The following is a 21,125-nucleotide window of genomic DNA, read 5'->3' as shown; positions in this document are numbered from 1 at the left end:
TATAAAAATTTAGAGGGATATATTCTAAGACAAAAAGAACTGCAAATGAAGGGGCCTTGCGGCGATGGGAAAGTTCTGTATCTTGACTGTGGTAGTGGTTATAGGGATCCACACATGTGATAAAATTACACAGTTATGCACGCACGCACACACACTCAAACGAATGCATGAAAAGCCGGTAAAATCTGAATAAGCTCTGTGGACCGTATTGATGTCAATTTCCTGGTCTTGATCCTGTACTATAGTCAAGCAAGATGTAACCAGTGGGGTAAATATGGTGCCGAGTACACAGGACCTCTCTGTACTTCCCGTGAATCTACAATTATTTTTTAAAAAATGTAAAAGGACCACAAAGAATCCTGGAACGTTAGATAATAGATGTATTGTGAGGGTTAAAACGAGCTTAATAATCCCCAAACTCTTTTATATAGAGAATAGGATAAAGTAAACATATCAATGTTCTTAGGACTAAGATATTTGCCATAAAAGAAATGTACATACAAAATAAAAGAAGGTTAGAACAAACCTTGTAATGTCAATTGTGTTAAGATTGAATAGAAAATTCTACTATAAACTCAGGGCCCGGAAGCAATGATACCTAGTAGTACTCACACTTTGGATTCTAAATACCATTCCAACTGCAAAACACCAGAATTCCCTGGAGAAATGCCTGGATCTGAGTCTGGAGCAGAGACAGGAGAAGGAGAACCTGGCACTTTACTTGGTGCCAGAGGGTGCGCAAGCAAAGCAGAAGCACATTAGAATGACGTAAGAGCCGACTCGAGTAGTTCCCACTGGCCAGATTTTGAACAATTTAAACATCAGAAAGAAATACTAATAGTAAAGGACTATAGTATATTGAATGCTACTTACAAAAATATTTGGTCATTCTTTTTACAGCAATACTAGATGAGAAATGTAAGAAATGATGGAAATAGAAAAATGACCATTTTTCAATGCCTTATGTAATAGTTGGTTCCAGCAAAGATTAGCAGTATCTGGTAAACTACTGGGTAAACTATTGGTGGAGAATAGGACATTCACACAGTTGCAGAATGCTACCCCATAGCCGTCTCACTAATTACAAAGGGGAAGTAGACAACGGTGGGATCTGGAAGTCCTCATCCTAACTAAAGGATCAAACATAGCATCTCCAAGAGAAGGGACCTCGGCTGTGGCAATCGTATGCTGTGACTGGAGTCTGGACACAGTATAGCAGAGATTTAACAGAGAGAGGTGGGGCAGGAAAGTCCTTACAGAGGAGCTGTGGGGAGGCATTCCAGGCACAGGGCACAGCAGAAGCAAAGGCACAGTGGCTTGAAACAGCCTCCTGCATTTAGAGAACTGCGTCAGTTGGGATGACTCAGAAGGAAACAGTGCAGAGAGGGGGTTAATAAAAGTTGGAGAATTAGGACTTGGAACTTATTCAGAAGGTGAGGGGAAGACCCTGAAGGGCCTTTGAGGAGGGTGTTAAAAATGCAGATAGGAAGAAAGTGCAAATGAAAAAGCTATGTAGAAGGTACATTCCATTGCACTCAGTGACCAGTCAGAGATGTGGATGAGACAAGCTATTAGGATGAACTGGAAAATGTTTTCACACTGAGGGCCAATTCTGTACATGGGCAGTGTTGGGCTAGAGTTCTAGATGAAAAGCATCTCAGGTCAGCAGGAAATGGCGCCTGGATGATTAGTGGTGTCTGCTTCAGTTAAGAAGCGGGAGAAGGGAGGAATACAGGGGTGGATGGTGGTGCCATTAACTGATATTAAAAGCACAAGAGGAGAAGCAAGTGTAAGACAGGAAGGACAAGTGTGTTATTTCAGTTATGCGGAATTAGAAAGGGTTACCATTATAGGTTGTTACAAGATATTGAGTATAATGGAAGAGAATGTCAAAAGAAGAATATATATTTTACGTATAACTGAACCACTTTGCTGTACACCTGAAACTAACACAACTTTGTAAATCAACTATATTTCAATAAAAATTAAAAATAGGGCTTCCCTGGTGGCGCAGTGGTTGAGAGTCCGCCTGCCGATGCAGGGGACACGGGTTCGTGCCCCGGTCCGGGAAGATCCCACATGCCGTAGTAGCGGCTGGGCCCGTGAGCCATGGCCGCTGAGCCTGCGCGCCTGGAGCCTGTGCTCCGCAACGGGAGGGGCCACAGCAGTGAGAGGCCCGCGTACCGCAAAAAAAAAAAAAAAAAAATTAAAAATAAGAAAGGGTTACCAGTTACATTGGAATTCCTAGTACCTAGTGTGGATTCCATTCAGTACATGTGCTGGAGGAGACTTTTTGAGTTCTAATGATAACTTTAGGACTTTTTAATATATAGATTATTTACCCAATAGACCTCAGGAGGCTCCCTCAGAATAGGCACCGATGAGCATCTTCTGGATTTAGAGCACGGAGCCTTAATCAGAGAAGTCCCATTAGGTTTAATAGGATTTACATAGCTAGAAGGCCTATGGATGCTAGAATGAAAAAGGCTGTCAACCTGCTTTTGAATTTAATAATTAATAATGAATATGCTCCTTCCCATGGGAGTTGAGCATTGGCATAAATATTTGCTGCAAAGCCAAGTCCCGTGCTTTGGATCTCAGTCCCATTTTTTTTTTTTTTTTTTTTTTTGGTGGTACGCAGGCCTCTCACCACCGTGGCCTCTCCCATTGCGGAGCACAGGCTCCAGACGTGCAGGCTCAGCAGCCATGGCTCACAGGTCCTGCCGCTCTGCGGTATGTGGGATCTTCCCGGACCGGGTCACGAACCCGTGTCCCCTGCATCGGCAGGCGGACTCTCAACCACTGCGCCACCAGGGAAGCTCCCCATGTCAATTTTGAGACCCCAGTTTATCAGTGCCTGAGAGCCTGTCTAGCTCAGGACCCACACTGGGTAACTTATAATTAAAACAACTGCAGTTTCTTTTTAAAATTTAATTCCAAATATAATTTCTCATTTGCTTCACAGGGGTACGGCAGGCACAGCAGCTTATCTGTGGGGAAATTAAAGGAAAGCAGGGGGATACGCACCACACGACACTTGTATTGAAATAATCATTCATATTTTCCTGGCAACACTTTTTAATAAGTGTCAAATCTTTATTACTTTTTTGGCATCGGCGTCCACATTAATCATGTCGAATTCACATGGTATTTATTTCTGGAGGTTGTAAAAATCAACACAGGGGCTTCCCCAGGCTAATTAACTAGTCCAATTCACTCCTGGGTTTCTGACCTTTGGAAGTTATGCTGGCTCAGGAAGGATGTGAGAAAGCAGATTCGAACTAGTGATTGGCCTCAGGGGCAAGGAGGAGATACACTCCCATTCTGAGCCACTCTCCATAGGTTTTCCTACTGCCTCAGCCACCAGGATCAGGCCCCTCCTGGGAAACCCACACGGTCACCGCTTTACCACAGTTACAGAGTGGTGCTAGGTGGGTGGGCTGAAGCTCTCTGAACCTTCTTTTTACAGAAAAGGGAAGGTCTAACAATGGGAGTAATGGAGACACCTGCTGGTTCTTCTAGGGTCACCCCTATAAATGATGGAAAGAGTATTCTTAATAAAGTACAGGCTAGAAGGACAAAAGCTGCTGGTATGGCAGAAAGCACAGGTGTGGGAGTGAAGAGATGGGAATTCTAGCCTCAGCTCTACCAGAAATGATTATGAAATCTCCCCCTCTCCGTCTGAGTTTTCAGGCCTTTAAGATGGGCTCACCCACGTGGTGTCTGAGGCTCTACCAATTCTCAAGCCGATGAGTGACATCATCAAATCTCTCGACCCAGGAAGAGACTGAGCACAAAATCGGGAGGACATGATGGCCTCAACATTAAGCTTGACCAAAAGAAGAAGAACTTTAACAATGTCATCCCCACCTTTAGGGTTGAAACCTAAAATGTTAACATTGTTGCTATGGAAGGAATGAGGCATCTGAGGTTTCTTTGAGTTTCACTCATTAAGGGAAAAAGACAGGAAAACTATTGAAATAATGGTGGGACTGGGCCAGTCTGTGTTTTAATTCACCAGTCTGGGGTGTCCAGCATCTGGTATGGAAATTTTATTTACTCCTAGTGGAAAAGATAGCGACTGATTTAACTGACCTATTACTGTTACGCCCACATTTACCCTCAAAATCACAGAACAGAAAGAATTTGCAGAATAAAACTGATCTTCACAAAACTGTGCAATTGGCAGGTTTTGACTTTTTTCCCCTAGCTTCCTATTTTGTATCATTTTCCCCATGGGAGTTCCCCCCAACTATCTCTTTAGGGTGCTCTGCTCCTTCTTTTTGTGCTCCTGTGTCCTCTGCTTGTGGGATCTCCTCTCAAACAGCGTCCCTTGCCAGTCATTTTTATCTTAGTGTGAATTTGCACAACCACTTCTGAATGGGGAGAGGAGCCAATCTGGATTTTGAGGACCTAGGGATGTATGCAGAGACTTCCAGTTGTCACCGAAATCCATGATTTCCTGAGTCTCCTCCATGACAACAGCACTAGTAGCACCTCCCAATTATCAGCGGAGGGCATGGCTACCGCTGATAAAGATTACATTTTCCAGCCTCCCTTACTGTTACATACGTTCAAGTAACTACATCATGGACAGTGCAATGTGATGGGAAGCCGTGTGCATGACTTACGGCACATACCCTTAAAGAGGAAATAGGCCCTTTCTGTGCATCCCCGTTTTTCCTTCTGCTTCTTAGAACATGGTCATGGAAGGAAGCCATATTGGAACAGGAGGCAAGGCCAACACCCTGGGGATGGTAGAGCATCAGGACAGAGGAGCCTGGGGCTCTGGATAATCACAGGGAACAAAACCAGCAAACCAGCACTGGACTACCCACTCAGAAACTGTTTCGTCATGGAGAAACATTGTTTAAGCCTCTTATTCTTTTTAACCTATATTACACAAAACCAAACCTATGTTGTAACTACAACCGGTTAGCTATGGTAGAAATGGCAACCTCGTCTCAGAGCACCTAGGTTTGAATTCCAAATCTGCCACTTACCATCTGTGTGACCTTGGACAATTGATTTCCTCTCCTTGAAATATATTTCCCCAGGTCCCTTTCTGCAAAATAAAAATAAGAATTTCTATCTCATAAACTTATTGGGAGAAATAAATTGTATTCTTACGAAAGTTCTTTTGTATACTGTAAGGTACTTCTAGCCCTGTGATGTTGACCAATGGTAGTCAAGGCTCTTTGGATTATAAGGGCAGGAACCTACTCACACTAAATCAATGAGGGGTTTACTTTAAGGATATAATAGGTGAGAACACAGACATCCAAGAAAGGTGGCAGAGCTTTCAGGATTGGAACTACAAAAGTGAAAAATAGACACTAAACTCAATGTCCCGGGGAACCTCACAACCTCCCCCATTCAGCCTTCTCAACACCTCAACGTATCGTAACCCTTCAACATTAGTACCCACCACCATCTGACTATAGTCAGATGGGTCCTTGCATCTTAAATCAGATTCCCCATAGAGGATCTGATTGGTTGATGCCACTGGCTGGCCTTAGGTCAGGTGTACACTTGGTCCAATCACTGTGGCCAGGGTGCAAGGTCATGTGATATGGATGGTTAACCTTTCCAGAAGCTGTGGTGGATTAACTTCTCTAGAGGGATGATGGAGCAGTCAGTATCCCTTCTGGGACACAGTGGAGATAATGATAAAAGTTATGTTAACTATTCTCGGTGGGAGGAATGAATGCCTAGAAGTTTAAGTTTTATTAGAAAAATATTATGAGTTCTCCAGAAATTTTACCTTGTTTATGTATGCAGTGGATCTTTTAACACCCATTTCTCATGGATGAGATGAGTTGAAAACTCATCTTCTCTTTGGCAGTCAGCACCCCCTCGATTACCCACATCATGGACTGTCTAGACACTACCACTGCCCTGTCCTTTATATTTAATGACCAAAATGAAAGTTCTTTTCAAATGGCACATTGGTAGGCGGAAAAGGGCATTGTGTCTTTTCACCACAATCTGGGATCCAGAGCCACCAACGAATTTTTGTCCTCATGGAGCCTTAAGTGTCCTTATAATTTCCAGCTCTTCAGTGTGACCTGCCTTCTAAGTAACTGACCTACACTTTTCCCTCTGCAAAAGGAAGAGAAAAGAAAAAGCTTAGCCAAAGACCTTAATAAAAGGGAGAAAACACATTCTTCCTTGTTTCACAGTCCTGCCCACTTGCTGGAGGAAACAGCGCCTTATGCCCAGCCAAGACGCTATGCTCTTGTTCTGTCTCTGAGCTTTCAGAAGAAAACATTTTTTAGAAGGGAAATGGGGAAGTGAGTTAAGTTCATTTATTGCTGAACGTGCCAGATGGGGAAGAAGAGTTGAAGAGAAAATTCTCTAAGCTTTAGCTTCCATAATTTCACTTTTATTCCTTCTAATGAGGCAAACTTCTTCTAGAGGACTCAGGTTCACCTAAGCCAGTCTGTGTTCAACCTTCTATCACTTATAACAGAAAAATATTCATCAAATAAAAATTTAAAAGAAATTTTAAATCACAGAACTAATTTTTTGTTGTTGTTCAGTTTTTCTTCTCTTTTTAAACAGTTTTGTGTAAGGAAAACTGCAAACGATAAACTACACATATTTAAAGTATAAAAGTTGATAAAGTTTGATGTATGTACATACCCAGGAAGCCAATTAAAACAATAAACATATCACCCTCAAAAGTTCTCTCTTCTCTCTTCATAATCCCTTCCTCCCATTTCTTCTCACCCTTTTCCCTGGCAACCACTGCGATCTGCTTTCTGTCGTAGATTGCATTTTCCAGAATTTTATATAAATGGAACCAATACAGTATATACTGTGTTGTGTTTTCTTTTTGCGTAATTATTTTTAAATTCACCTATATTGCTGCATGTATCCACAGCTTATTTTTATCACTGAGTAGTACTCCACTGGTATATACCACAATTTGTGTGTGTGTTAACCCACTGATGAACATCTGGATTGTTTCTAGTTTGAGGATATCACAAACAAAGCTGCTATGAACATTTAGGTACAAGTCTTTATATACTCTTTGCCAAAGTGCTTGTACCATTCTAATTCCCAGCAGCCGTGTAGGAGAGCTCCGGTTCCTCTGCATCTTCACCAACATTTGATGTGGTCTTTTTAATTTTGGACAATCTAATACATATGTAGTGACATCACAATGTAGTTTTAATCTGCATTTCCCTAATGAGTAAAGATAGTGAGATTCTTCCTTTTACATGCCTATTTTTCATCTCGTTATAAGGTGAAGTGTCTAGTCAAATCTTTTGCCTATTTTTAAAATTGGCTTGTTTTCATCTTCTTAATATTTGAGAATTCTAGAATTCTTTATGCGTGCTGGAAGTAGTTCTTTATCAAATACGGGATTTGCAAATAGTTGCTCCATGTCAACAGTAACTTTCAAAGAGAAGTTCCTAACTGTGATAAAGTTCAAATTATCATTTTTTTTCTTTTATAGATTACCCTTTTGGTGGTTTATCTAGGATATCTTTACCTAACCCAGTGTCACAAGAATTTCTCCTATGTGTTCCCATTTCTCTTTCTTTCTTACCTCGAAAGGAACTATCAAATAGAAAACACTTATCAGGACTTTCAGCCATATCAAGAATGGCGAAGTAGAGCAAACTGAATCAGAGTCAGAGAAAACGTGAGTGCCCTTTCCTCTGATGAGTTTCCATTTGCACCATTTTATCATAGAAGAGACAGCATTTCTGAAAGTTCAAATGGTGCCAAAAAGGCCTAGAAGGGGAGAATTAGCTCTGGCCAAGAAGTGTTCCTTGCACTTAAATTTCAAACATCGACAGCTCATCCCTCAGAGACCAGCTATTCACTGAAGTCAGGTGAAAAGAACAGGGTGGGATTCTTTTAAAATCACAGAAAAAAACCTTGTTAGAAGGAAGGGAAGGAGAGCTCTGGGCAAGTATCCCACTCGGAGTGTGGGCTCTGGACTACCTGCATCAAAATCACCTGTGAAAAATACAAACCCTGGCCCCCATACCACCCACTTAAACAGAATCTCTGGGGGTAGCATCTTAAAGTCAAATTCGCCAGGTGATTCTTAAACACAGTAGTTACAGATGAGCCCTCAGGCACTCAAGAACCTGCTGGGATCCTCCCTTAAGGCAGCTTCTGGAAAGGTTCTCAGGGTACACCTGTGGTTCTCAATCCTCTCCTGGCATATAGAATCACCCGGAGAGCTTAAGAATACAGATTCCTAGGCCCAACAAATGAGGTTCTGCAGTAGTAATCTGTCATAAGCCCAGTCTTTTCCTTCTGCTTTGCTTCTTGCTTTCTTCTTCCTCTCCATCTTCTTTCTCTTCTTCCCTCCTTCTCCTCCTCTGGTTTCTCCTCCTCCTTTTTTTAAATTAAAGCTCCCAAGTTAATTCTGATATGCAGCCAAGGTTGAGAACTCCCAGGTCACAGAGCAGAAGCAGCAACATCCCAGCCATGGGGCTTGGCAGGAGATGGAAATGAAGCAAGCGGGCTGGCTGGGGACCAGAGTGAAGTAAAAATCTCAGCTCCATGCCAAGAGCGTGGTCACTATTGAGCTAGTCAACTCCTGCCACGTGGGAACAAAATCCACATTTGCCAATCCCTCTGGTATTTCCAGAGAAATTAGAAATAATTTTTGGACATAAAATCTCCTTTTTTTTTTGTTTTGCGGTATGCGGGCCTCTCACTGTTGTGGCTTCTCCCGTTGCAGAGCACAGTCTCCGGATGCGCAGGCTCAGCGGCCATGGCTCACGGGCCCAGCCGCTCCGCGGCATGTGGGATCTTCCCGGACCGGGGCACGAACCCGCGTCCCCCGCATCGGCAGGCGGACTCTCAACCACTGCGCCACCAGGGAAGCCCAAAATCTCCCATTTTTAAATGTCTGAAAATGACACAAAATGTGTAAATCACTGTGCGCAGAACAGAACACAGCTGTGGGTGGCTAGCGGCCAGGGACTGCCAGTCTGTGACTTCTGCCCACAAAGTTTCTCAGCCCTGTGGACAATGCTAGGATGCTGTTTCATGGTGGCCACTCTTTGAGGGCCAGTTCTGAAGAAGCTCATGGGTTTGTGTTCAGGCCACACCTGAACCTGCCTTCATAGAATTTCTAGGCAGGGACGAACTCTACTGTGTTCCTTGACGTGGGTTTGCCAGATTTCCTGACTTGTTTGAGGCCAATCAGAGAAACAGTCTCATAATTAATATGCAAGATAGCATATTTTGCATGGCTTTCTCCCTGTAGAATCCTTCTTCTATCCTAGACAAGTGATATTCGTAAGAATATGATTTTTAATAAATGACATCTGAGAGTGTTTTTTCCATCATACTCACTACTACTGACAGTTTTACCCTGTCCAAGCCCTCTACCACACTTAGGATGGTGGTTCTCAAACTTTAATAGGCATAAGAATCACCTGGGGCACATGTGACAATGCAGAGTTTCAGGCCTGGAGTGCCCATGGAGTTTATTATCCAAATCAGAACACTTCTGAAAATGAAAGCAACTCTGAGCTAAGGGGTATAGACTGGTTCATGCAGTCAGCCCACCCAGGCCTCATTTGTAAAGAGTTTCTGATTCAGTGGTCTGTGCTGGAGCCAGGGATGCCCCACTTTTAATTAAGCCACCCCCACCCCCCAACAAACCAGATGCAGGTGGTCTGGGCCACACTTACAATGCTGACTTAGTAGTAGGAAGGGAAGACGGAAGAAAAATATTCATTTGGGAGATGGAGACATAGAGTCCAGAGAGAAGACTCACTGAAAACCCAGCTGTGTGATGCTCGAATCATTACAAGGTGAGCAAGCAGCTATCAAGGAAAATCGGAGACAAATACTAATTGTTAATCTCACACTTTTCTTTTTCCAGATTCCTCACAAAAGTAATTTGTTACTGGTAATTTTTTTTTAATAAATTTATTTATTTATTTTTGGCTGTGTTGGGTCTCCATTGCTGTGCGCAGGCTTTCTCTAGCTGTGGCGAGCGGGGGCTACTCTTTGTTGCAGTGCATGGGCTTCTCGTTGCAGTGGCTTCTTTTGTTGTGGAGCACGGGCTCTAGGTGCACGGGCTTCAGTAGTTGTGGCACGTGGGCTCAGTAGCTGTGGCGCACGGGCTTAGTTGCTCCGCGGCATGTAGGATCTTCCCGGACCGGGGCTCAAACCCATGTCCCCTGCATTGGCAGAAGGATTCTTAACCACTGCGCCACCAGGGAAGTCCCGGCAACTGGTAATTAAGGAGGTGCATATAAGCATTGTGATGAGCAACGAACATGTACCGCAGACACGCACTTTAATGAACATATGTTAATGAATGTTAGCGTCCCGACTGCAAGCATAACTCCAGAGGGTTTTCTTTTTATTTATTTATTTCAGCCAACAACCAAGTGATAGGTAATGAGCTCACTCGGGTCTGGCTTTCCACGCTCTGGGCCCTGAGGGGTCTCCGGTGTATGCGTTTGACTCGCTTCGGAACCTCAAAGAGTGAGGCTGTTTGCAGTAGCAAGGAACTGACAAAGAGGATTTGCTGCAATTTATTTCTGCTAGCTCCGTGCACGTATCTGCACAACATGGACTGGTCAAGACGTGGATTTCGTGTTTGATTTTTTTCTTTCATTGACTCTTATCTGATGAATTTAAGTCAGAAAAATTCCAGGATATGGAAGGCCATTGGAGCTCTGAGATCAACAAGCATATTCCACTCGTCTTCTGGAGGAGGCAGCAGAGTTTAGTGTTTAGAACATGGGCTGCAGAGCCTGCTGCCTGGGTCTGAATCCTGGTTGTGCCACTTTTTATTTCTGTGACCTAGAACTCAACTTCTCTGGGCCTTGGTACCTATTTCCTAGGGCCTTTTTATGACTAATAAATGAGCTAACATTTGTGAAGCACTTAGTAGGGTGCCTGGCATGTGGAAAGAGTTACGAAGGTGAACACTGAGACTCAAGGACGCAGCTACCCTTGCAATGAAGCCCTTACGTGGAAAAGTTGGGTTGAAGGGCCTGTTGGTTGACTTTGGCCTCAAAGTTTCATCTCTGAATCACACACTGTGTCTCCACATGACATCAAAACTGCATCTCAGTTTCCTCATTCCCCCAGCGTCTCCTTAGGACAACATTCACTTTTGGCACAATACCCCCCAACAAGACTGTTCCGTTGGTTGGATCTAGATAGGAAGCAAAGGGGTTGGCTAAAAGGATGCTTCGCCCTGGGAGTTTCAGAGGCCAGCTATGGAGTGGACTGGAATCCCGGGGACTTCCGTTCCTGCAAACATATGCTGTAGGCAACTGAGTATGTAGCCGTGACCCCGGCCTTCCTGGGGTCCATGAGCTGTCCCCGCAAGTGAAGTCTGACCTCTCTCCCTCTCCTACACCAGACCGCAGTCACATACCCTCCTCTCCTCCTCTACCCTTGTCTTCAGGAGAGATTAAATCTTTGTTCAAGGTTCTTTTTTCTCCCCTCCAGACATTCTGTGTTTAGAATTACAGCCACCTTTATTTTCGGCTTCAAGCAGATGTTCCAGGCAGAAAAAGTCTGCCAAATGTTTCAGATTATATCCAGGAGGTTTGGGCTCACGCTTTGCTGAACAAGAATCTGTGCTGACATTCTAGAAATCAGTAACACTTTAGGGTAGTGAGGCATCCCTCTTCTATGTTAAAAGGGTAATCCTGAGATGGGTTTGAAGCTCCAGAGAAATCATTCCAGGGCCTCTTATTTTTTTTTTTTTGCGATACGCGGGCCTCTCACTGTTGTGGCCTCTCCCATTGCGGAGCACAGGCTCCGGATGCGCAGGCTCAGCGGCCACGGCTCACGGGCCCAGCCGCTCCGCGGCATGTGGGATCTTCCCGGACCGGGGCACGAACCCGCGTCCCCTGCATCGGCAGGCGGACTCTCAACCACTGCGCCATCAGGGAAGCCCCCAGTGCCTCTTATCTGACAGGACTTTACAGTTTACCAAGTTCTTACACATCCATGATTTCATTTGCATCTTGAAACGACCCGGAGAAGTAGTCATGACAAGGATTAGGACTGTTACTTTGCAGATGACAGGGCTAAATATAAGAGAGATGTGAGGGCTTGACATGCTTATAAGAGTTTGTTTTTGGTCTCTTACCTTCCAAACCTGGGCACTTTCCACAAATAGCAACATGATACATTCACATATTGCTTTCCTATATACTTTATAAAGTACTAACAGGAGTGCGGTATCATTTTATCTCCAGAAAAGTCCCATGAATTAGATAGGGAACTGTTTTAGTCAGCATAGAATAGGCTATGCTTTGGTAACAGATAAGCCCTGATAGCTCAGAAGCTTAAGCCAACAAAGATTGATTGCGTGTGCATATCATTTTCTGATGCAGGTCCAGGTGGTTCTCTGAGGTGGTTTTCCTCTGAGTGACAACCAGTATCCTTCCATATCATCATTCTCCATTTAAAAAATACAGCCTTAGAAGTCACCAGGGGATCAGAACGTAATGTTATCAACTTCCCGAAAAGTTTTTTGGCCAGACTATCACTTCTACCCACATTCTATTTGCCTGAACCCAGTCATGACCTCAGCCTAACTGCAAACAAAAGGTAGTTTTCTTGTGAGCCAAGAAGAGTAAATGTAATGGGCTTTGCTGAATACAAAGCATTATTTCTGCCCTTTCAAACTGCACCAGCTCTTGTTCTAGGCTGTCTACAAGGGGCTGGCAAATAAAACATCATGGTGACAAACTTCGATACTGTGCCAACTGTAGAACAACAACAAAATATCTGTAGGGCAAACTGAATTATTTCAGAGGTAAAGCTCTCCACCAGCTGAAGAATGTTACTATACATCACAACAGGTTACCAGACCGGAGAAAAGGAGAGCAAAGTGACCTGTACGTCACTGGGGCTGAAATGAAATGCAGGCAGACCTCGATTTATTCCCCTTTGCTTTACTGCGCTTCGCAGATATTGAGTTTTTTACACATTGAAGCTTTGTGGAAACCCTGCATCAAGCAAGTCTATCAGTGCCATTTTTCTAACAGCATTTGCTCCCTTCATGTCTCCATGACACATTTGGTAATTTTCACAATATTTCAAACTTCTTCATTATTATATATTTGTATGGCAATCTCTGGTTAGTGATCTTTGATACCACTATTGTAATTGTTTTGGCGTGCCACAAACTGTGCTCATAGAAGAACTTAATCAACAAATGTGTGTGTTCTGACTGCTCCATAGGCCAGCCATTCCCCCATCTCTCTCCCTCCTCTTGGGCCTCCCTATTCCCTGAGACACAACAATACTGAAATAAAGCCAATTAACAACCCTACATGGCCTCTAAGTGTTCAAGTGAAAGGAAGAGTCTCTCACTGTAAACCAAAAGCTAGAAGTGATTAAGCTTTAGTGAGGAAGGCCTCTTAAAAGCCAAGACAGGCTGAAAGCTAGGCCTCTTGCACCAAACAGTTAGCCAAGTTGTTAACGCAAAAGAAAATTCTTGAAGGAAATTAGAAGTGCTGCTCCAGTGAATACACAGATGGTAAGAAAGCAAAACAGCCTTATTGCTGATATGGAGAAAGTTTTAGTGGTCTGGATAGAAGATCAAACCAGCCACGACATTCCCTTGGGCCAAAGCCTAATCCAGAGCAAGGCCCTAACTCTCTTCAATCCTATGAAGGCTGAGAGAGGTGAGGAAGCTTCAGAAGAAAAGCTTGAAGCTAGAAGAGGTTGGTTCATGAGGCTTAAGGAAAGAAGCCGTCTCCATAACATAAAAGCGTAAGAGGAAGCAACAAATACTGATGTAGAAGCTACAGCACGCTACCCGAAAGAACTAGCCGAGATCATTAATGAAGGTGGTAACACTAAACAACAGATCTTCAGGGTAGACAAAACAGCCTTATGTTGGAAGAAGACGTCATCTAGGACTTCTGCAGCTAGAGAGAAGTCAATGCCTGGCTTCAAAGTACAGGCTGACTCTCTTGTTAGGGGCTAATGAAGCTGGTGACTTTTCAGTTGAAGCCAATGCTCATAACCCATTCTGAAAATCCTAGGGCCCTTAAGAATTATGCTAAATCTACTCTACCTTTGCTCTGTAAATGAAACAACAAAGCCTAGCGGACGGCACATCTGTTTACAACATAGTTTACTGAATATTTTAAGCCCACTGTTGAGACCTACTGCTCAGAAGAAAAGATTCCTTTCAAAATACTACTGCTCATTGACAATGCAACTGGGTTAACCAAAAGCTCTGATGGAGATGAAATATACAAGGTTAATGTTGTTTTCATGCCTGCTAACACAACATCCATTCTGCAGCCCATGGATGGAGGAGTAAGTTTGACTTTCAAGTCCTATTATTTAAGAAATACATTTTGGAAGGCTATAGCTGCCAGAAATAGTGATTCCTCTGATGGATCTGGGCAAAGTTATTGAAAACCTTTGGAAGAGATTCACCACTCTGAATGCCATTTAGAGCATTCATGATTCATTGGAAGAGGTCAAAAATGTCAACCTTAACAAGAGTTTGAAGAAACTGATTCTAATCCTCATGGATGACTTGGAGGGGGTCAAGACTTCAGCAGAGGGAGAAACTGCAGATGTGGTGGAAATAGCAAGAGAACTAGAATTAAAAGTGGAGCCTGAAGATGTGACCGAATTGCTGCAATCTTATAAAACTTTACAGAAGAGGAGTTGTTTCTTATGGGTGAGCAAAGAAAGTGGTTTCTTGAGACAGAATTTACACCTGTGAAGACCGCTGAAATGATACCAAAGGATTTAGAATATGACATAAACTTATTTGATAAAGCAATGGCAGGGTTTGAGAGGATTGATTCCAATTTTGAAAGAAGTTCTACTATGGGTAAAACGCTATCAAATAGTGTTGCGTGCTACGGAAAAGGAAAGTCACTTTATGTGACAAACTTCATTCCAACCCCCGATCGGTCAGCTGCCATCAACATCAAGGCGAGACCCTCCACCGGCAAGAAGATTACGACCTGCTGAAGGCTCAGACCATGGTTAGCATTTGTTTAGCAATAAAATATTTTTTAATTAAGGTATGTACTTTGGGTTTTTTTAGACATAATGCTATTTCACACTTAGTAGACTACAAGTATAGTGTAAACATAACTTTTACATGCTCTGAGAAACCAGAAACTTCATGTGACTCACTTTGTTACAGTATTTGCTTCATTGCGGTGGGCTGGAACTGAACCCGCAATATCTCTGAGGTATGCCTATACCAACAATTTATTCATTCTTTCTGTACGTCCATCTACATCCACAAATGATTGAGGAGGTTTCTAATATTAAAGCACATCCAAAAGAAAACCGTTAAGAACAAAACTAAAGAAAAAAAAAAAAGAAAGAAAGAAAAGAAAGAAAGAAAAAAGAGTCATATAAAGAAGAAATCTAGCTATACCAAATATTTAGGATTGGTTAATCATTACGACTGAACAGCTGAGGTTTGTCTGTGAATTTGCCAGAAGCTAAAGTAGCAAGGAGAATACAGAGTTTATGAAATAGCATTTTTGAGCACATTTAATGTCCTAGTTACCATGTGAAATGTTTTACATACATCAGCTTATTTGACCCATACGCCAGCTTATGACCATCAGTTAATGATAGGAGCCACCACAAACTGAAATCATTCTCAGTGAGGTGACATAAAGTGTCTCAAGTACACTCAGTACAAGGCTAGGTTCCAGCTCGGCCACGTCTGATTCCAAAATCTGTGCTCTTTCCATAACCTAATAGCTCTCTTTGTCACATAAAAGGAAGCATATAATTAAGTAGATAGAAGAAAAAATAGGAGATGCATATACTCTTTATTTTTATTAAAAGAAAAGAGTGTTATCTTAATGAGCTCCAAGTCAGCAAGCCCCAAATTTTCCTCACTACTTCAAACCACTAGAGGTTAAGGTAGAGTTCACCTTGAAGGGTATCAAAGGGGCCTGCGGCGTACCTGTGGCAAGGAGAGGATTTGAAAGCGGGGGGAGGAGTATAGTGCAGGTAAACGAAGGTTAAGATTTCTGTGTAAGGTCACACAGCAAGGCGGTGCTAGTCTTCCAGGCCTTCCCCTAGCACTTGGTTTATTAGATAGGATTAGATTAGATTCTGAAGGCTAAACCACTAAGAGAGAGTGAATTTTCACTCTTACCAACGGACCAGAAACAAAGAAGAAAGAGGAAACCCCGTAGACTACATGTGTGTTCCCTCTACCATCTTTGATTGACGTGGGGGTAGTCATTTGGCTTATTCAACTTGTTAATGGCATTCTTGCTTCTCAGCAGCGCTACACCGCACATCACCCCCCTAATTAACAGCCGTTTTCAGTCCATGCCAACCGCACAGGCTCAAGGCTAAAACACATCCTTGCTCAAGCTGGAGACCAGGTATATCATCCAAGGATGGGCATTTGATGGAACACTGTGCCTTGCCTACGTCACAGCCACCTGGAAGTAAAGGGCTGGCCTGGGGTGTCTCGGAAGTATAAAGCTGAAATAAACACTGACAGCGAGTGGCCCGTGAACGGATATGTCCTGAACTCCCACACAGGCAGCCTTCACTCTGCACAGTTCGGAAACGTAGCACACAGATTTCAGGTACCATGTGGCACACTGCAGCAACGCCAGACCCCCAGCAACACAGTTCCATTTTCAGTTACCGCGGCATACGAGCCGTGAGAAACTGAAAGAAGTAGAAGCTCTGCCACCAGCTCATCAGTCAATAACAGATACGGCCCATGGTCAGTGGCCAATCGACTCACATCTTTCAAAGGCTGGCAGTGATTGGTCACTGCACATGTAATTCAGTTCACTCACAGCCAGCAAACCCTGGAGTGATGGTGCCTCCTGGTGATAAACCCATGGGACGTTTGACCAAAATGGATACTCAGAAGAGGAAGTTGGCCAACCCAAAGGAAGGCGTAGCAAAGAAATAACAAGTGGAAACACCAGGAGCAAAATTCAAATCCAACGTAAATAGCGCAGTAATAGCTGACAGTGGGATGCTGACTGCCACTACTGCAGCGCCTCTAGATAGGCAGCCAGAGGAACTTAGTGAAGGTGACTTAGCCACACGAATGAGGAAAGGGAGGATAATATCCCAAAGAAATGGGCCCCTCCAAAACCTTCACTTGAGAGTGTGTGGTGGCGCCGGCTTGAGGGAGTCTGCGGCGGTCGAGCTGGAGACGCGTCCCCCTGTCCGGAGCTGTGACGAGCACCCCAGCCGTGCCCCAGGACCTGCAGCTGCCCCCGAGTCAGACGGCCCAGTCCACGTTCAGAGAGCAAAGAAGACAAAAACTCAAGGAGCATCTGTTACAAAGAAAAACTTTTTTTGCATACAAACAGGAAAATCAGATATTATCCAGTGGTAGAGACAAAAGAGTGAAGACATCTGAAGGTCAGATCCAAGAAGAGACAAAAATTCTGAAACTTTATCAGCCATTTTTGCCTTAAGAGCACGTCGGTAGACCTACTGGGATCAAGAATAATATAACAATGGAAGAGAACTGTATTCCTTTAAAACCTTCTAGTGAATTGACCGATTCAACTACAGCAATTGATACACCTAATTTTGAGGATAATAATCAAATTCTGCTGTTGTTACCAATTAAAGATGACCCCCAAAGTCAACATATGACATTAAGCCAAGCATTTCACCTTAAAAACAGTAAGCGGAAACAAATGACTACAGAAAAACCAAAGCAAGGTGCTAACATGCCCAAGAAACCTGTGCTTGGATCTTATCGTGGCCAAATTGTTCAGTCTAAGATGAATTCCTTTAGGAAACCTCTACAAGTCAAAGATGAGCTCTGCAACAATGAAGAAACTTTCAGCTATTGTCTCTAAAGCCACGAAGTCTCAGCCTGTAGACACCAGCAGCGTAACAGTGAAAAGTGATAGAGCCTCACATACGACGACTGCCACTAAATTTGTGAGCTCTACGTCTCAGAGCAGTCAACTTGTGCGACCTTCTATTAGAAGTCCCCACAGTAATAACCAGGACGCCATGAAACAGGGCATCAGTAGGACGTCTGCCAGTGTTAGAGTTAGGAAAGGACCTCGAGAGAAAGAATTATTACAGTTAAATACGGTTTCATCTATTATCAAAACCGGTTCTTCTCAGGACATAGAAAGAAATAAGACACTATCAAGAAGCATGACATCTGAAATGGTAGCCCGGCCTGCTTCGTCTTCTAATACTAAACTGAGAGAAAAGTCAAAAAGCATTGACCAGTGCAGATATACCACGGTGAAAGCAGCTACTGACAGTAGATGGACTCAGCGCAGAGAAACTGCGGAGGAGAGAAAGGCTCGTCTGAGTGAGTGGAAAGCTAGCAAAGGAAGAGTGACGAAAAGGCCTCCCAGCTCAGTGGTTACCCAGCCTGAGCCCGAAGCACAAAATGAAAAACCAGTTGGGTCCTTCTGGACTACCATGGCAGAAGAAGACGAACAACGATTGTTTACTGAAAAAGTAAACAAGACATTTTCTGAATGCCTAAACCTGATTAATGAGGGATATCCAAAAGAAGAAGTATTGGTTACACTGAATGACCTGATTAAAAATATTCCAGATGCCAAAAAACTTGTTAAACATTGGATATGCCTGCTCGTATTGAACCACTTACGAGTCCTATTGAAAATATTATTGCAATCTATGAGACCATTCCGGCAGGAGCTCAGCCTATTGAAGAGATGCGACATGCAACTGTTGACATTCTGACAATGAAGAGTCAAGAAAAAGTTAAATTTGGAGAAAATATTGGGGAGTCTTATGCAACCAAGGAACAAATCCAAGAAGCCACCATTGACGATATAAGTGTTAATCTGGGGTCAGAAAAACCGGAAATAGAAAATAAGCATCTTACAAATGTAGGATTTCAAAGTTGTGAAAAAAGAGCAAGATAGCAAAACAAAAGGCCCAACCAGTGATGTTAAAACCTGCAATACAGGGCTTCCCTGGTGGCGCAGTGGTTGAGAGTCCGCCTGCCGATGCAGGGGACACAGGTTCGTGCCCCGGTCCGGGAGGATCCCACGTGCCGCCGGAACGGCTGGGTCCGTGAGCCATGGCCGCTGAGCCTGCGCGTCCGGAGCCTGTGCTCCACAACGGGAGAGGCCGCGACAGTGAGAGGCCCGCGTACCGCGCAAAAAAAAAAAAACAAAAAACCCGCAATACAGAAATTAGGGCGGGTTGCTTAATTAAATATAATGTGTCTACTACTCCATACTTGCAAAGTGTGAAAAAGAAGATGCAGTTTGACTAAACAAATTCTGCATTTAAACAGCTAAAGTTTCTCACACCAGTTAGACGTTTTCGATGTCTTCAAGACAAGACTTCTAAATTGCCAGATATGTTAAAAGACCATTATCCTTGTGTGTCTTCACTGGAACAGTTAACAGAGTTGGAAAGTGAAACTGACGCTTTTGTGTGCTGCCCCAGCGCAGCCCTGTGCGGCACGTACTCGGAGACTGACACGACAGAAGAGAAGTGACGCTCTGAAGGGAGTGGGGTTGTATTATTCTGAGTTGGTTGGTTGGTTTGTTGTCGCTTTGCACGTCCCTTAGGTCAGGAGTTGCCAAGTACCTAAGTATTGACGGCAGTCAGCACTTACTCATGTCCACTCTATAGCAGGTGTTGCCTTCTGTGCTTCGGAAAGCTAATCCTACCTTGTCAATCTCAACAGACCGACTTTTTCTCTAAGGCAGGTAAATTTTGTCAAGACAGAGCTAGCTTGCTTTGTCACCCAATTCTAGTAGCCCAGACTGCTGTGGTCTCCTGTGTTCCTGGGACTCTGCCCCTGGTTCTTCATTGTCACTCTCCAGCAATGCCAGTGAGTCTACATCTGTGGTCTCTTGGCCTCTTTCTTTTTTATTGTAGCCGAGGTCCCCAACAGGGATAGTTAATACTCCATATTTCTACCAGAAGATACTTTGTTAGAAGCAAGAACGTGTGCCTAGTGAGCATTCAGAACTTTAAATCTGAGTTCCTTTCTTTAGTTCCTTTTCTAACTTGACTATCTAAAATGTTAAACGTGTTAACTTCCATCGCTTCGTCTGATATAGTTTATAGACTAATAGGAGGGAGTTAGAGAAGGAATATATAATATTTCATAAATGTCATCCTAGTTTAGGTAGTATTTCTAAAATAACTAATACTTAAACTTGATCTCTTCCTTGTAATATAAAAACTTCATGTCTCCTAAAACACGATAGTCATACACAGTAAGTAGGTCTCTGCTTCCCACACATAAATACCACCAGAAATATTGTTTTGTAAGTCTCTGAACTAATACTTAAATGGCATACATCCTTCACCAACTCTACAGTTTCAATTAAGGATTTAGTCATTGTAACAGATTAGGTAGTTTTAAAACTGCATAACATGAACGTGGTTGAAAATCACATACTTACTCTTATTTATGTTCATTAATTCCGTTTGTATAATAGTGCCAATCTTTGTTCTATTTATTGTCTTATGTTCTACTGAGTAGGGTTTTTATTCCTTTTAAACTGTGTACCTAATATGTATACGATAAATGAAAACATCTATATATTAAAAAAAAAAAACTTCACTTGAAAAGAACTCTTAGCGCTGTTTCAGAACCTTTAAAGTGCAAAGGATAAAATGTTGGAAGCTGCTCCAAACTTAGAAAGAAGCAAGACAGTTTGACAAGGCACAGAAAAGATGTTGACACAGGCAGTATTATGAGTTATATGATGAGGAGAAGGCAGGCACTGTTCAAACTACTATTTATAACTTTTTTTTTTTACAAGAAGCAACACATTTTTATTCTCGATGTTTCTGATGTTTTAAGTAACACTTTGTTAAGTGAATATTAGTCCTATTTTTCCCATATCCCTATACTTTCATAAGTAACAGTGAGAGAGCTTTTAATGTTTTGATGGAAATTCTTAAAGGTCATAGAACAATAGTAAATTATCACGTAGATTATCAAGACCATTTTGTGTGGATTTTGCATGATCATTTTTACAGTCCCACATTACCATGCAAAGTGAGGACTTCCTGTATTTCCCTGATCTCTCACTGAGGTGTTCTGCTCATATAAGGCATAATACAAAAACAGTGCCCCCATAAAAGGTGCCCATAGCATGCATGGAATAAGGTTCACAGGCATGACCTATGTTCATTTAACTAACCTC

At 42.9% G+C, this 21,125-nt stretch overlaps 1 protein-coding gene across 1 annotated transcript; it reads left to right on the top strand.

The window, feature by feature from the left end:
* Positions 1-13,531: 13,531 nt before the first annotated feature.
* LOC136135974 (cytoskeleton-associated protein 2-like) lies at positions 13,532-19,456 on the top strand. The gene is given in 7 exon segments (XM_065893884.1): positions 13,532-13,688; positions 14,645-14,941; positions 17,128-17,773; positions 17,775-18,574; positions 18,577-18,857; positions 18,859-18,937; positions 19,143-19,456. Coding segments are annotated over 7 exon segments (2,574 nt in total).
* The last annotated feature ends 1,669 nt before the right edge of the window (positions 19,457-21,125 follow it).

This window comes from Phocoena phocoena, chromosome 16 (genome assembly GCF_963924675.1).
Source record: "Phocoena phocoena chromosome 16, mPhoPho1.1, whole genome shotgun sequence".
In the NCBI taxonomy this organism is placed as follows: Eukaryota; Metazoa; Chordata; class Mammalia; order Artiodactyla; family Phocoenidae; genus Phocoena; species Phocoena phocoena.
Note: the sequence above shows the minus strand (reverse complement) of the source record. Positions and strands in the feature narration are given on the sequence as shown.